The sequence below is a fragment of the Xenopus tropicalis genome, chromosome 4 (assembly GCF_000004195.4).
Source record: "Xenopus tropicalis strain Nigerian chromosome 4, UCB_Xtro_10.0, whole genome shotgun sequence".
In the NCBI taxonomy this organism is placed as follows: Eukaryota; Metazoa; Chordata; class Amphibia; order Anura; family Pipidae; genus Xenopus; species Xenopus tropicalis.
In genome coordinates, this window is record NC_030680.2 from 62,797,651 (window position 1) to 62,814,856 (window position 17,206).

Below are 17,206 nucleotides of genomic sequence, written 5' to 3' on the forward strand. Positions count from 1 at the left end.
GCAACACACGAAACGCATCAGGTCTGGATGCTTGAATAAAGCCTTTTTGAAGTTTTACAACCGCTGTCCTGGAGTCTGTTGAGTGCATTCCTACACTAAGGAATTCAACCTTTAATATATTTCAATGTTTACTAACTATCTTCCCAATTTGTCTAGACAGACTATTATACCCACTCACAAATGATAAACGATCACTAGTCTAAAAATTTGCCTGGGAGGCTTTACTTTTCCTTTAAATAAAAATGTATACAATATATTCAATTACTGTCTCATTCATTAAGCTAAAACTAGCATAACAATGCAAATATGAGGTAAAAAACTTTTTATATATAAGATATAAATTAAACTTTTTTTTAATCAGTGTTTTGCTCGTTTGTAAAATTTTAATGAGGCTTTTTGCACCTATTGTTCTAGGGTTAGACAGAAACTTGTCCACCAACAAAAGGCTGCTAATCCCCATTAATATGTTATATATGTCATATATGATCCCACAATGGGGCCCCTACCAGAAGAGTGAATTGGAGACTGGGTGAAACTATAACAATTTCTGCGTGTGAATCTGGAGAAAGTGTTTTCCACCACTTTTACTCCAAAAAAGGACTATCTCCACTTTTGTGAATTCTCCTCATGTGATGGTTTCAAACACTATATAACTCGATAACCACTAGGAGGCAATGTTATATTTGAATACTAGAAGGCTATGGTGTACAACAGTGATCCCCAACCAGTGGCTCAGGGGCAACATGTTGCATCGCCTTTGGATGTTGCTCTCAGTGTCCCCAAACCAGGTAGTTATTTTTGAATTCCTGACTTGGGGGCAAGTTTTGGTTAAATAAAAACAAGATTTACTACAAAATAAAGCCCCCTGTAAGCTGATAGTGTGCAAAGAGGCACCTAATATCCAATCACAGCCCTAATTTGACTCCTCCATGAACTTTAATGGTGCTTGTGTTGCTCTCCAAGTCTTTTTTATATTTGACTGTGGCTCACAAGTAAGAAAGGTTGGGGACCCCTGGTGTACAAGGACTGGGGCCCACTGGGATTTTACCTGGCATAACGGTGGGCCAGTCTGACCCTGTGTGTTGACAGAGAACTAAGTGGGTAATAAAAAGCCCTACTTCAAATTTTTTCTTGCACCACAGTTTGCTGTGTGTACCTCAAAATGTGCCTATTCAGGCATATTTTCAAGAATATCTATAACAGCAAATATATATATATATGGAACATCTGCACCACCACCAATATATTTTGCAAATTTGTATGTGGGCACACCTCTAACAACTGGACTAACTTTTACTGGTCTCAGGTTGAATTCCCCCACCCCCTTTCCTTCCAAATTACAAAAGGACCCTCTTATCTGGAAAACCTCAGGCCCCCGAACATTCTAAATAACAGGTCCTATACCTATATCAAAGTCAATACAGTGAAATACTGTTAACTTGTGTTAACTTTGAGAAGATAATCTCTTTAATACAAAAAAAAAATTAAAGGAGAACTAAAGCTTAACTAAAGATGTCGGCTATAAATGTAACTTATTATTTTTTTTGCTTTAGTACCAGCCCAAGGCAACTAAAGCCCTTTAACTGGAAAGTTCTGTGCCTCCAAAGATGCCCCAGTAGCCCCCTATCTTCTTTTTTTTTGTTGCTGATTTGAAGCACATACACTGGGCTGCTGTAGTTTCTGAGCTTACAGACTGACTAATAATATACTTTAAATACAGAATATAAATGTCACAATATAAGGCTGATTAGTAATTTACACATATGATTAGTGGATGGCAGCTCTGAAACCAGTGCTATTAGCGTTAGACTTTAATCATCAGCCTGTTAGGATCAGTTTATATGACCAACATGATTTTCTTTGCTTGATAATTTGCGTTGACCCCTAAGCTTAGCTTTTCAACAGCTGCTCAGAGCACACTGAGCATGTGATTGTCGCAGACACTTCTAACAGAAGTGTCCAGTTTGGTAACCCCCTGTGACAATTTTAAAGGCCTGGATTATTACTACTGTAGAGATGTTGAACTTAAAGACCGGTTCAATAAGTTTATTATATAAAATATGGCATGTCTAGCCATATTAATTTTTAGGGTTTAGTTCTCCTTTAACTTAACTATCTTTTTAAATGAGGTTTATGGTACATCTTTGTTCCTTGGTGAGTCAGTGTAACATGCAAAGCAATTTTATACTTTTCTGAAATATCTAATTACTACCTCGAGATACAGCATCATTTTTCCCACTGTACTGGTAGATTATTTTAAGTCTAAATTAAATTTGGTATGGGCTACCTATAAATCATTTTCTGTATTGTCATATTTGTACATTATAAATCTTTTTTTTTTATAAAATCAGAGAACAGTTGGCATACATAGAAAAGACTGAGGGTGCTTTCCCACTTACTTTACTCAACTCTTCTAATCTCACTGCATTGTTCTCCATTCATTTGCATTCGGTAGATGTACTTCAGCTCCTTATCGCTGCACTGAACACAGCTTCCTGACTTGAAAGCACCCCAAGGTACACACAATTAAATCTTCTGATTTAATTGAGCCCAAACATAAAAAGCTGTGAAAACATTTCCCACTTGCATTGAATAAGTAAATATTCTAAGCCAATAAACTCTGCTATGCTTGAAACATTAAAGGAATGTAGCATTTTTTCTAAACTGTTCTGGAAGAACTATTCATTTCAGTCTTTGCTATTCAGTGGTTTAAATTTAGCTAAATCCTTATTATTGTAAATATATGTTGTCATAGTTTTGATTCAAGCTTTATATTTTTAAAATATCAATAGATGTTGCACATTACATTTTGAATACATCCGTGATTTTATTATTACTTTGAAAATATCAGATAATCACTTTTATTGAAAAAAAGTGGAAGTGCCCTTTATTGGGGGCACAACTGTATTGTAGGAAGCAAAACACATAGCAAGTCCTAGAGTTTAATGGGCTTTAGAAGTTCTATCAGCTTTTCTCTCATCCTCTACAGCAGAGGTCCCCAAACTTTTATACTCGTGAGCTTAAATTCAAATTAAAAGTGTGTTGGGGAGCAACACAAGCATGAAAACATTTACAAGGGTTCCGAATACTATGATTGGCTATTTGATAACCCCTAAGTGGATTGGCAGCCTACACAAGGAGCTGTTTGGCAGTATACCAGGTTTTTAATACAGCCAAAACTTGCTTTCAAGCCATTAATTTAAAAATAAACACCTGCTTTGAGGCCACTGGGAGCAACATATTAGGAGTTGGAGAGGCACATGTTGCTTACAAGCCACTGGTTGGGGATCACCGCTCACCTTGTTATTTTAAGTGCCAATTACTATTGAAAAGACTGGATAAACCTGTCTTTTCCTGTGTTTTGTGCTTTGTCATTAAGCTCCTTAACCCTGATCCAGCTGTATTATTAAATCCCTGTGTTCCTTCAGTCTTTCTTTTCTTGATTTTGTGTTTTCAGGTCCTATGCCAAGCTTCCATCTGTAGTTTGCCATACCCGTGTAATGGACTTTTGTCTGTTCTAACAAAACTGCCTTTCTACCATTAGGCACTGGACTCCTGTCAGTCTGTGTCCTTCGTGCCCTGACAGGTCCTTATGGCAACCCCCTGCCCCCTACGCCTTTCAGATGTGATATGTATTTGGTTTTAAGGGTCAATTAGTCAAAATGTGACTTTTTCAGTGGGGGTGGCTACTGTTTAAAACCAATTATCCCACTGCAGGTATTGATTACATTTGTGTTTTTAATGGTTCAAGTATCTACTGAATTAAAAAACTGACCTGAAACTAAAAAGGTCCCCTGTTGCAGTTGCCTTCTAATTCTTTCTCTTCCATCCCTGCCTTCTTTTTTTTCTTTTTCTTTTTCTCTAATTTCATCTGGCAACCTATCAATCAATATATGTTTAAATTTTTTGTGATAATCTCAAGAAACTAAACCAAAGCCAAAAATCTGCTGTGTGTGGCTGATGATTATTTTAATAATTACTGCACCTTTTTTGGAGATGGGTCTATACTAGGCCTTTTTTTGCTAACCATTAGTTGCACAGAAAAGTATTATTCCCTTTTAGAGCCCATTTTATGCCTTCAATCATCACCATGAAGCAGAGTTACCTTCCTAAAACAAAGTTAACTGTTACTACCCTGTGTATGATCCTATCTCATGCTAATAGTGACCTTAGTGGACTTCTCTTTTGCTTTTTATTTACTTTTAGAGAAATTAAAATGTTGTAAAGAATAAAAAGGGGTTTCACTGATTTATATGCTTTAATCCTGCTACTAGTTATGTGTAGATGAGCGCCAGTATGTTATTCATATTCATACATAAACTTCTGTTTCTTTATTTTTATAGGAAATGAATGGGGTGCTAAAATGCATGCTTTCGGAGTGGTTCTCTGTAGGATTTCTTAACCTGGAGAGGATAACCTGGCAGTCCCCATGCGAAGTGTTGCAAAAGATCAGTGAGTAAGTCACCTGAACAGAATAGATTTATTTGTACACTTAAACACCAGTTAATATACCCATTGTTTCAGTAAGGAATTAATGACTGCTGTAATTAAATAAAAGTGCCTAGCGTTTGATGCTGATAAAGTGTACTAAATACTTTGTCTAAATGTTGTAGTAGTATACAAACAATAACATTTTCTGTTCATCTTAATTTAAAAAAAAAAAAAAAAATAGCTTGTGAAGATTGATCTAATATAATTAAAGATAAAGTAAAACCTCCAAGGCTAATTTTCCATTTTGCATTATTGTGCCCTGTACAGGTATAGGATCCCTTACCCGGAAACCCATTATCCAGAAAGTTCGGAATTACGGAAAGGCCATCTCCCATAGACTCCATTCTAATCTAATAATAAAACAGTACCCTGTACTTGATCCCAACTAAGATATAATTAATCCTTATTGGAGGCAAAACAATCCTATTGGGTGTATTTACTGTTTACATAATTTTATTAGCAGACTTAAGGTAGGCGATCCAAATTATGGAAAGATCCCTTATTTGGAAAACCCCAGGTCCCAAGAATTCTGGATAATGGGTCCCATACCTGTAATACATTCAGTTTTGCAGAGCTGCATCACTTCCATTGATAGCTTGATCAGTTACTGGTAGCATGCCTACTAGCTCAGGACCACTGGTCGGCTTTTAGACTTTCTGTTTGGAATCCCACATAAACCTGAAAACAGGATGCCAATCTATTTTTAAATTCGAGTTTAGTTTTTTCTTGATTTGAGAAAAAACACAATATTTAAGAGTATTTTTTAAAACCTCCTATAGTTACAATTTAGCATAAAAAAAAACAGAAAAAAATCGGCAAGTATATATATTCTATAGAAGTCAATGGAAATTGTCTGTAAGAACTTTACTAATGTGTTTATTTCCTAGTTTATTAAAATATTATAGATTTTCAGCCTCATTAAAAATCTATGAAATAGTATGGTTTTTGCTTGTGTGCTTGTTTTTATTGTTGTTTTCTTGTTTTTTTTTTTTAATAAGCTAGTGTAATAGTGGGAAAACGTTGGTATCTTTTGGTCTTTTCCACGGTTGCAGGGGTTTTTTTTTCATTGACTCTGAAAAAGAGTAAATCTGCCTGCCCTTGTTCTAGGGTAATACTCTCATTATGGCACACTACAGGGCAGTTTGTGTACAGTTCATCAGAATGAGGAGCAGGAGCAGCTTTAAGTTGGGAGGAGTTGCAAACATTGTTTGCTATTACCCTTATCCAACAGGCAGATTGTAAATTGAACATAGTAATAGGCAACATACAATAAGGTACATAACAACAACAACAAACATTTGTAAAGCGCTTTTCTCCCGTGGGACCCAAAGCGCATACAGACAAAATACAAACCGGATTCCAAAAAAGTTGGGACACTAAACAAATTATGAATAAAAACTGAATGCAATGATGTGGAGGTGCCAACTTCTAATATTTTATTCAGAATAGAACATAAATCACGGAACAAAAGTTTAAACTGAGAAAATGTACCATCTTAAGGAAAAAATATGTTGATTCAGAATTTCATGGTGTCAACAAATCCCAAAAAAGTTGGGACAAGGCCAGTTTCACCACTGTGTGGCATCTCCCCTTCTTCTTACAACACTCAACAGACACATCTGGGGACCGAGGAGACCAGTTTCTCAAGTTTAGGAATAGGAATGCTCTCCCATTCTTGTCTAATACAGGCCTCTAACTGTTCAATCGTCTTGGGCCTTCTTTGTCGCACCTTCCTCTTTATGATGCGCCAAATGTTCTCTATAGGTGAAAGATCTGGACTGCAGACTGTCCATTTCAGTACCCGGATCCTTCTCCTACGCAGCCATGATGTTGTGATTGATGCAGAATGTGGTCTGGCATTATCTTGTTGAAAAATGCAGGGTCTTCCCTGAAAGAGATGACGTCTGGATTGGAGCATATGTTGTTCTAGAACCTGAATATATTTTTCTGCATTGATGCTGCCTTTCCAGACATGCAAGCTGCCCATGCCACATGCACTCATGCAACCCCATACCATCAGAGATGCAGGCTTTTGAACTGAGCGTTGATAACAACTTGGGTTGTCCTTGCCCTCTTTGGTCCGGATGACATGGCGTCCCAGATTTCCAAAAAGAACTTCGAATCGTGACCCGTCTGACCACAAAACAGTCTTCCATTTTGCCACACTCCAGTGAAAACGCCTGAGCTTGTGGATCTTGTTTAGAAATGGCTTCTTCTTTGCACTGTAGAGTTTCAGCTGGCAACGGCGGATGGCACGGTGGATTGTGTTCACTGACAATGGTTTCTGGAAGTATTCCTGAGCCCATTCTGTGATTTCCTTTACAGTAGCATTCCTGTTTGTGGTGCAGTGTCGTTTAAGGGCCCGGAGATCATGGGCATCCAGTATGGTTTTACGGCCTTGACCCTTACGCACAGAGATTGTTCCAGATTCTCTAAATCTTCGGATGATGTTATGCACAGTTGATGATGATGGTAACACCTTTCTGATATTGCTCCACTATCTTTCTGCGCAACATTGTGGGAATTGGTGATCCTCTCCCCATCTTGGCTTCTGAGAGACACTGCAACTCTGAGAAGCTCTTTTTATACCAAATCATGTTGCCAATTGACCTAATTAGTGTTATTTGGTCTTCCAGCTCTTCGTTATGCTCAAATTTACTTTTTCCAGCCTGTTATTGCTACTTGTCCCAACTTTTTTGGGATTTGTTGACACCATAAAATTCTGAATCAACATATTTTTCCCTTAAAATGGTACATTTTCTCAGTTTAAACTTTTGTTCCGTGATTTATGTTCTATTCTGAATAAAATATTAGAAGTTGGCACCTCCACATCATTGCGTTCAGTTTTTATTCACAATTTGTTTAGTGTCCCAACTTTTTTGGAATCCGGTTTGTAGTTGTAGATACATTTTATGTTCACTAAGATGAAACTGTTCTTTGCCATATACAATCTATTTGTTTATTTAAGGCAGGGAGTGTGCAAGCATTAAATTGTAGACATATCATTCAGGGTATGCGATTTCTGGATTTTTATACTGCCTCTTTCCCAGGAAAAGAGTTACTGCTAGGCCTGGGCTGGCAATCTGTGGATTCTGGCAAATGCTAGAGGGGCTACTGTAAGATGCCATATACAGTAACTATTTATTGGGCTGGTGAAGGGCTGTTTGGGCCTCTGTGCACTTGAAATGGCAGGGCCTACTTTGAATCTCCGTTCAGGCCCGAATACCTCGAAATGTTTATTGCAGAGTGCAGGCAAACATATAGTTTCCAGGGCTTCTTGCCTCCTTCCTTACTGGTAAAATGCACTGGTAAATACCACATAGGAAGGGGGAGAAAGTCCCTAAAAACATTTGGTTTGCCTTCACTCTGCAATAAACAATTGGAGGGATCTGACTACACCACAAAAGTTGTAAGTGTGCGCCCTTCCTGGATTTTTCTGGATATCCTGCATACTGGGCCTTGTAAGACTTGAATGGAAAACGTGTTTCTACAACAACCATGAGTGTGTTACATTCCATTTGTCAGGAAAAAAAATGGCTAAGGAATGCAGTCTGGGTTCGGAGCTCATCAAAAAGCAGTGGGTTAAGGTCTGTCATGGGTTAAAGTTATTTGACCTGATCAACACTACATGCAATAGTAAGTACCTTTAGCCTCTATTTGTTGATTTTAATGACTTTGTATTTATAGCGATGAATTCAAAAAAGAAAGAGGACATATGGACTTCTTCAGAACTTGACACCTAAGGTCCACTTGATTGTTTAAATTTACTGTTTCAGTAATAAAAAATATTTCTGCAGGTATGAAGCAGTCCACCCTGTTCGTAACTGGACGGATATGAAGCGCAGAGTCGGCCCATACAGAAGATGCTATATGTTTGCTCACAGTGCAATGCCTGGAGAACCACTAATTGTATTACATGTTGCTCTAATGCAAAATATTTCTGGCAGTATCCAGGTAATTTACTAATACATCTCAAATACCTGCTCAAACTATGTAAGCATGCTTTGCAAATAGTTTACAAGCTTCAATGATTACAATTTTTTTGCCTTAAACATTAGAGTACAGTGTATAATAACAGGAAAAAAGACCTACCTTGTTTTTTAGCCATTCATTATATGCCAGTCATTTCTATTTATTTTTGTAAAACATTGGATATTTAGACTTTATGTCGTTGATTATTTCAAAGACTGATGGAGAGTGGTACTTGTTACAGGAAGTAATCCATCATCCATGTCCCCTTTATGTGATTGGTTAAAAGATGTGCCTTGCTTTAGTTGGTTTTATCTGAGCTTTTTTCTTATCTGGATATGCAGCCTTTCCAGGGTGGATAAAGGGTTATCCCAAACTAGAGGTGGGTAGAAAGAGCCCAGTAATAGAACAGGAATAGATTAATGTATCTGTCGTTCTATCGATCTATCTACTGTAGATATATCTACAGTATCTGTACTTCAGTTGGTTGTATTTGAGGGAATAAAGCTATTTAAATGCACCCCTCCCTACCTCTGTTCCTCCCATTGTGTATTTTTATTTTCTTGGTATTTGCCTTTTTTTTGCCTATTGTTATTTTTCACCTTCCCTTCAGAGTAACTTTGGAGGCACAAGTATTCACACTATAATGTATGATGTCTCAACTGCTAAAGAAGTTAAGCATATAAGTCACATAATTTCTAGCCAAAGTCTTAGTTTTGTTTTGTTTGTTCCTCTTTATGCAATATTCCCAGCATGTCTTTATATGTCAGTATAGATCTTAATCATACATACATTGATTAATGAGCAACTAAAGCCTTGTAAAAAATCCTGACCGCTAAAGTGGGGCACTGCTGCTATGAGGTGAGCCAGGCCTGGATTGGTAATCTGTGGATTCTGGAAAATGCCAGAGGGCCCATAGACATTCACTATTTAGTGGGCTGGTATGGGGCTGTATGGGCCTCTGTGAACTTGAAATGCCAAGGCCTAATTTGAATACCAGTCCGGGCCTGATTTCCCCTCAGGTGGCAGCACCCCACAAGTTACTAGGGGTGGCAAAAAACTGCTTCTGGTATCTTTAAGAAGCAAAATTCTGATTTTTAAATTAGAGAAGTAGCACCTTCTTCTATCCTAGCATTGTGTTTTGATCCCCACTGCTACCATGTACCAGTCGCTGATCTCACATGCAGAATTTACAATGAAGTACACCATGAAACACACTTTTTTTAAATTGTGCAATCTTTGTTGCAACATACCAGGGAAGTGGGAGGGTATGCGACAGCTGTCAAAACACAGCAATGGACTTGTAGATGGAGCAAGACCAGGGTGAAAAACTGATTGAACTAGGGTCAGAGGCACCATATGCAGGAGGTCTTGTACCTCATTTCTGCCATAAAAGAGTTAAAAGGTTTTGCTGGTACAGGTATGGGACCCATTATCCAGAATGCTCGGGGCCTGGGGTTTTCCGGATAAGGGATCTTTCCGTAATTCGGATCTCCTACCTAAAGTCTGCTAAAAACATTATTTAAACTGTAATTAAACCCAATAGGATTGTTTTGCCTCCAATAAGGATTAATTATATCTTAGTTGGGATCAAGTACAAGGTACTGTTTTATAATTACAGAGAAAAAGGGAATAATTTTTACAAATTAGAATTATTTGCTTATAATGGAGTCTATAGGAGATGGCTTTTCCTTAATTCGGAACTTTCTGGAATTACCGATAAGGGGTCCGATACCTGTATATGCTGGTGTGCTTTTTTCCTGCATAAGGCTCAACTGGAATGCTCATCTTGGAAGTGGCCTGGAATTTGAACGCACCCTATACAGTATAAAAAAGTACTCAGTAGACCACCTTTATTTGTTGTTTAAATGGAAGCCATAGCTAAAATAAGAGCTATCGCTAAATAATCATATTTTGGGGGGGCGAGGGAAGAAAATGTACTTGGTTTGGTTGGTGTTAATTAATACAGAGCCTCTGATTTAATAAGGAATCAAAGCCTTTGAAAATATTGAAAAAAAATGTTTCGAATTTGCTATGAAGAACATTTTACTTCAGTAACACTTAAAAGTATCCATGATAAATTTAAGCAGTGAAGACAAAACCTGCAAAATACATACAAAGGGATGCAAATTTTTAACAATAAAGGTCCGGATCCTTACTAAAACAGAAGACTTCAGCTTAGAATCAGGCACTTAACCTGAAATCATTAGCTCTTTTTTGTTGTTTTATTTACTTGCTTAGGCAAGCAATACAGACTAAATATGTGTTAAAAATAATAACAAAAATCATAATGTTTAACCTTTTTAGTGCCACAGGACGTAGAATCTACGTCCTAGGTACTAAAGGACCTAAGTGCCACAGAACGTAGATTCTACGTCCTGGTGCACTTCCGGTTTTGGGAGCGGAGAAGCGGCTTTTCAAGCCGCTCCTTCGCTCCCCGCTCGTTCCCCAGCCTCCAGACAATAGTCAGAGGTGGGGAACTAGTGGCCCCTGTGGCGCGATCGCCCAGGGGCCCCATAAGAAAAGGCAGGCACGTGAAATCCATGCCTGGATTTCACGATCGCCTTCTGCCTTTCTCTGCTCCCCCCTCTGCTGGCCCCCCTGCTTCCTGCCACTCCTACTCACTGCCGGACTGCTGCTGCTGCTGCTGTCTCCCTGCAGATCCACGATCTCCTACACAAGTAAGTGGCAAATACACACAAAAACACACACATAATACACTAATAATACACACTTATACTCACTGTGGTAGAATGGCCCAACAAATGAGAGAAAAGGTGAGTTTTCCCTTCAAGTTCTCCATAGTGGGAGATGTAATCTCTAAGGGAGAGGATTATAAACCGAGAAGGGCTGCTCTGTTTAAAAGGTTGTGCTGTTTGGCCCTGGAAGCCATAGGGTTCTGGATAGAACAAGCGGATCAGGCGATCCATTCCAGCAGTCCAGCTCGCCTATTGGAGCATACTTTCCACAGGAAGGCTGTCCTATGGAAAAGGTATTTAATGCTATAGAGATTGTGAGACACTCTCTCAGTGCAGGGCACAGAGCAGGAAGGATACCTCTCTGTGTCAGGACTCCCAGAGGGGCTGGGGGTGCTGCCTGCCATTGCACGGAGCAAAGGCAGCCCAGACTTGAGAAAGCTGCCAAGAGACTGAGGATCTAAGGAGCTAAAAGGAAAGCCAGGAGGCTGAGCTAATCCCCACAGTGTTGTGAGTACAGGGGTGACCCCAACATTTGTGTTTTCCCACTGGTAGTCCAAAAGGGGCCCAGGTTAGTGAGGTAACTAATCTAATATGTGAAGGTAGCGCCCAGAGGGCAGGATTTATTTTTATGATTTGTTTTTGTATGCTGAAATGGGCACCCCTGTGTAAATAAACTGCCTTAAAGCCAAGAAAGTGTCTGTCCTGGATCCCGCTAGTTTACATCACATTTACACGCAAACACATACATTTTAGGGGAGTTGGGAGATTTCAAACATTCACAACACTTACACTTACACACACTTACTTGCATACATGCACACAAAACACATTTTACCTTGTGTACACACTCACTTACATACTTATGTAATTTTGTTTTTTTTTGATCGCATCGTTTTTATTCTTGCCTGAAAAAAATGTTTTATTGCCATTGCGGATAGCTTATTCACTAACCGCACTGCGCAATACCTTTTGTGTATTATTTTGGTGTTTCTACTACATTTTCTGTGATTTTGGTGCATTTTTAGGTGTTTTATTGGATGTTTAGCCATTTCATTACATTTTCAGTTATGCATAGTTGTTGTTCGCTTGCCTTTGTCTGTAAAACTTATTTGGCCAAGCCAAAATACTCAAAAAAAAAAAATGATTTTAGTGATTTTTTTTTATTTTTATCAATTATATTGAATTTCACATTGTTTTTTTATTACTTGACTTTGCACATGCATATTTTGTCTGCTGTATTTCAATTTGGCATCCTGTGTACCCCACATAGTTTTGTAAATCTATGCATATTGGGCATCAAACTGTTCAGTAGACCCCTGGCATTCATACTTAGGGGCACATTTACTAACCCACGAACGGGCCGAATGCGTCCGATTGCGTTTTTTTCGTAATGATCGGTATTTTGCGACTTTTTCGTTACCAATACGATTTTTGCGAAAAAACGTGAAAAAATCGCCAGATTTTGCGCAACTTTCAGAATGGCTACGAAAAACTCGCGTTTTTTCGCGCAAGTCGTAATGGCTACGAAAAACTCGCGTTTTTCTCGCAAATCGTATTGGTAACGAAAAAGTCGCAATCATTTCCGAAAAGTCGTAAAGACGCCGAAAAAATCGCAAAAAATACGAAAAAGTCGCTAAATGTTCGTTTTCCAATCTGAATTTTTCCAATTCGAATTCGTGTCTGAGTAAATCAGCCCCTAAGAGTGTTTTATGTTGATACATTACAAAATGTGGGGGTACATAATGAGGTAACATGCAAGCTTTGTGACAATTTTCAGAAATGTCATAAAAACCGTTCTATTTAGCATAGCTTTGTAGTTTGGCAGTTTGCAGTAGAAAGTTGTATTTGCTCATTTTTGTTTTGTCAGAATGTGTACTTGCGGAAAATGTATGGTTTTCTAGGGTCTCGGTGCTGTTAGGGGGTCTTATGCCACATAATACACGTACCGGGTGCAAAAATTGCATGAGCCGGAGTGTTTTTATTTGGGTGCCCCTGTACGGCACGCAGTTTGGCCAATATATGCATATAGGGCATCAAACAGTTCAGTAGGCCACTGGCGTTCATATTTAGAAAGTTTTATGTTGATACGTTACAAAATGTGGGGGTACATTATGAGGTAAAATGCAAGCTTTGTGACGATTTTCAGAAATGCCATAAAAACCGTTCTATTTAGCATAGCTTTGTAGTTTGGTAGTTTGCAGTAGAAAGTTGTATTTACCTATTTTTTGTTTTGTCAGAATGTGTACTTTCGGAAAATATATGGTTTTCTAGGGTGTCCATACTGTTAGGGGGTCTTATGGCACATAATACACATACCGGGTGCAAAATTTGCATGAGCCGGAGCGTATTATGTGAAAATTCATATGCACTATTTTTATTTGGGTGCCCTTGTAGTTTGGTAAATCTATGCATATAGGGCATCAAACTGTTCAGTAAACCCCTGGTGTTCACATTTAGAATGTTTTATGTTGATACGTTACAAAATGTGGGGGTACATAGTGTGGAAAAATGCAAGCTTTGTGACGATTTTCAGAAATGTAAAAAAAAAAACGTTCTGTTTAGCATAGCTTTGTAGTTTGGTAGTTTGCTGTAGAAAGATGTATTTACCCATTTTTGTTTTGTCAGAATGTGTACTTTCGGAAAATGTATAGTTTTCTAGGGTCTCCTTGCTGTTAGGGGGTCTTATAGCACATAATGCACATGCCGGTAGCTTATATTGCAGCTTATACACTTTGTATGCACTAACTTCCTTTTTGGGTCTCTAAATGCCAGATACATCGGTGATCCTATGCACAATGGGCATCAAACTGTTCAGTGGACTCTTGGCTTTCATATTTAGTGTGTGTTTTCTTGGTACCTAATGTTATGTGGGAGATAAGGTGCTTGAAAGTGGAAGATTTAATGTGATTATCAGGTAATTATTGCAATTTTGGGAAAGCATTGCGACTCTGTAGTTTGGAGTAGAAAGACATGGGTACCAATTTTGAATTCGCCCGAATGTGTACTTTCCAAAAATATATGGTTTTGGGGGGTCAATGTATTTTTTTGTGTTTTTACCCCACAGAAAATGCAGTAACGTCTTGAATTTTCAGTAGCTAAAGAGACCTCTGGGGCAATTTCTATGCACTAACTTCCTTATGGGGTCTCTAAATGCCAGATACATTGGTGATCCTATGCACAATGGGCATCAAACTGTTCAGCGGACCCTTGGCTTTCATATTTAGGGTGTGTTCTTTTGGTACCTAATGCTATGTGGGAGATAAGGTGCTTGAAAGTGGAAGATATGATGTGATTTTTAGGTATTTCATCAAAACTGGCAATTTTGGGAAAGCATTGCGACTCTGTAGTTTGGAGTAGAAAGACATGGGTACCAATTTTGAATTCGTCCGAATGTGTACTTTCCAAAAATATATGGTTTTGGGGGGTCAATGTATTTTTTTGTGTTTTTACCCCACAGAAAATGCAGTAAATGTGTTGAATTTTCAGTAGCTAAAGAGATCTCCGGGGCAATTTGTATGTACTAACTTTCTTTTGGGGTTTCTTAATTCCAGATACATTGGTGATCCTATGCACAATGGGCATCAAACTGTTCAGTGGACTCTTGGCTTTCATATTTAGGATGTATTTTCTTGGTACCTAATGTTATGTGGGAGATATGATGCTTGAAAGTGGAAGATTTGAGGCGATTTTTTAAGAATTTTCATAATTTTTTATAGAAAATGCTAAATTCAGTAATGCATTGCCGCTTGGTACTTAGGAGTTGGAAGACATAGTTACCCATTTCGGATTCGTCAGAATGTGTACTTTTCAAAAATGTATGGTTTCCTGGGGTAAACCTAATGTTCCAGGATTTTTGGCTTTGGAATGTAAAGTATGCTTTGAAAATGTAGTAATTTACTGCTGGGAGTTTTTAATCTATAGAAGTCAGAAATCTCAATAAAACTATACATATCAGGTATTGGCACATTCGGGAGACATGAGACTTTCGAAATCAGTTGATTTTTTGTCCATAAAATATGTTTCTGGTATAAATCCCTATACAGGTATAGGACCCATTATCCAGAATGCTCGGGACCTAGGGTATTCCGGATAAGGGGTCTTTCCATAAACGTCTGGCACTGAGGGGAACTGAAATGTCAAATTCTGCTGGCACTTAAAGGGTTAAAAGCCTCCATGTCTGGTAAAAAAAACAAACAAACAATTTTCTGTTTGTTTGTTTTTATTTTATTAGCAGTAAACAAAAAAAAGATGAAGTACCTGCCTCTAAATGCAGTTATTAAATAATAAAACACAATTTTATACATCAGAATTTTCTTACTTCTTACTTTATCAGCCATCGGTTATGTCATGTGAAAGAATAGGAACTGGTCATTCACATTTTTTATTTGTAAATTAGTTGTACATTATGTCTATAAAGATGTGTCATGGAAAGTAAGCTATGCTTTGAAATTTAAAGTGGGATGTGTTCACACATCTTCTCCAAGTGTCAATGAAATCACTTTTTTTCACTTAAGTTCTGTAATTTTATTCATACTTAAGCTCCATACATGGGCTGATAATAGTCCCCATGAGGGTTGTTAGCTTATTGACCTGCATATGGAGCCAAAAAGCTGCCTATCCTAACAAAATCTGTCTGAAAATCAGCTAGGTGTGTCTTAGGACAGGTTACATTTAAGGAAGAAGAATATCTCATTGGCCCCTTGATGCAGTGCCCATTATGATCTGATTATTGCAACTTTGCTTTATGTATTGGAATGTATTACTTACTGTACACTGTCCTAATTATCGAAAGACATGGCCAGTTATTACACCCCGACCTTTTTACATAGAAAGTAGAACCTTATGCATATAAATATGTTGTTTTCATTTTTACATTTTACAGGCAATTGTGAAAGATATTCCTTCTTCTGAGGCTGAAGACGGAAACAAGATACAGTCAGCCATATTTTATTCTATAAGTTTAACACAGCAAGGCCTGCAAGGAGTGGAACTTGGGAACTACCTTATCAAGCGGGTAGTAAAGGAGCTGCAGGTTGGTGAATGTACATTGATATTTGTTACATACTTAAATAAAACGCATAAGTGGATGGTATTAATCAGACATTTTGTAAATATAAATATGTTTAATATATATGTATGTAAATATAACAGTTAAAAATATGAAATATAGAAATTTGTTTCCACTTCTTTTACAAAGTGTTGATGATGCATACTGCATGCAGATCTTTGCTCACAGGTACATAATAGGTATTTACATCTCTTATGACATAAGACATTGTTCTCTGGCATGATTTTGTACCTTATTTTACCATAAAGTGCTCTATATTGTAATAAACCACCCTCAAAATGCTAACAAAGAGCCCCTTTCCTAATTTATACACACATTAGATTTGGTAATGTCGGAGGAGATTTGAAAATATTGGGGATGTCTGCAAGAAAATCCAGTTGTAACAAGGAATCATTCTGATAAATGAAACATCCAGGCTATAGTCCTGTTTTTAGCATTTTTTTTCTAATCACAATGATTATTTTTCCAAGCCACAAACCACTATAACCACTATATATTGGTCATAGAGAGCAAAAATGTAACACAGATATTAGATATATATATATTTCATTTTATCCATTCATACTGTGTTGTGCATACATTTTCTGGAGCTAATAACCAGAGATCAGCTAATCTCATCAGATTTGCTTCTTCTGTGATTTTGCGAAAACCAGTATATATTAAAAACTCAGGACAAATAATTGCATCTAATCATGTTAATAACAGTTATATTGTATTTTTTAGCCATTTAACCATTTACCGGCCTGATACATCTTTTTTTCCCTTTAAACAAAATGTATTTTTTGGTGTTACTGTTCCTTTAACGATGCCAACTATAGCAAAAACCTTGGGGCTGATTGACAAACATAGTTAATAACTTTGTGGTACAGATGCTAGAAGCAAGTCTCATGGATCTTTCATTGTGTGTCACTTGTCAGTTGCTTTTCCATAATGCTGTGGTGCCTTTGGCTACTTTCTAGGGCATACTGGATAGATTTTA

At 37.7% G+C, this 17,206-nt stretch overlaps 1 protein-coding gene across 1 annotated transcript in view; it reads left to right on the plus strand.

Moving 5' to 3' along the window:
- The window catches only part of mlycd (malonyl-CoA decarboxylase), a 52,237-nt gene that overhangs the window by 9,458 nt on the left and 25,573 nt on the right, over positions 1-17,206 (plus strand). Inside the window, 3 exon segments of the mRNA NM_001126941.1 lie at positions 4,344-4,456; positions 8,289-8,445; positions 16,042-16,191. Of these exon segments, the coding sequence (NP_001120413.1) occupies positions 4,344-4,456; positions 8,289-8,445; positions 16,042-16,191 (420 nt within the window).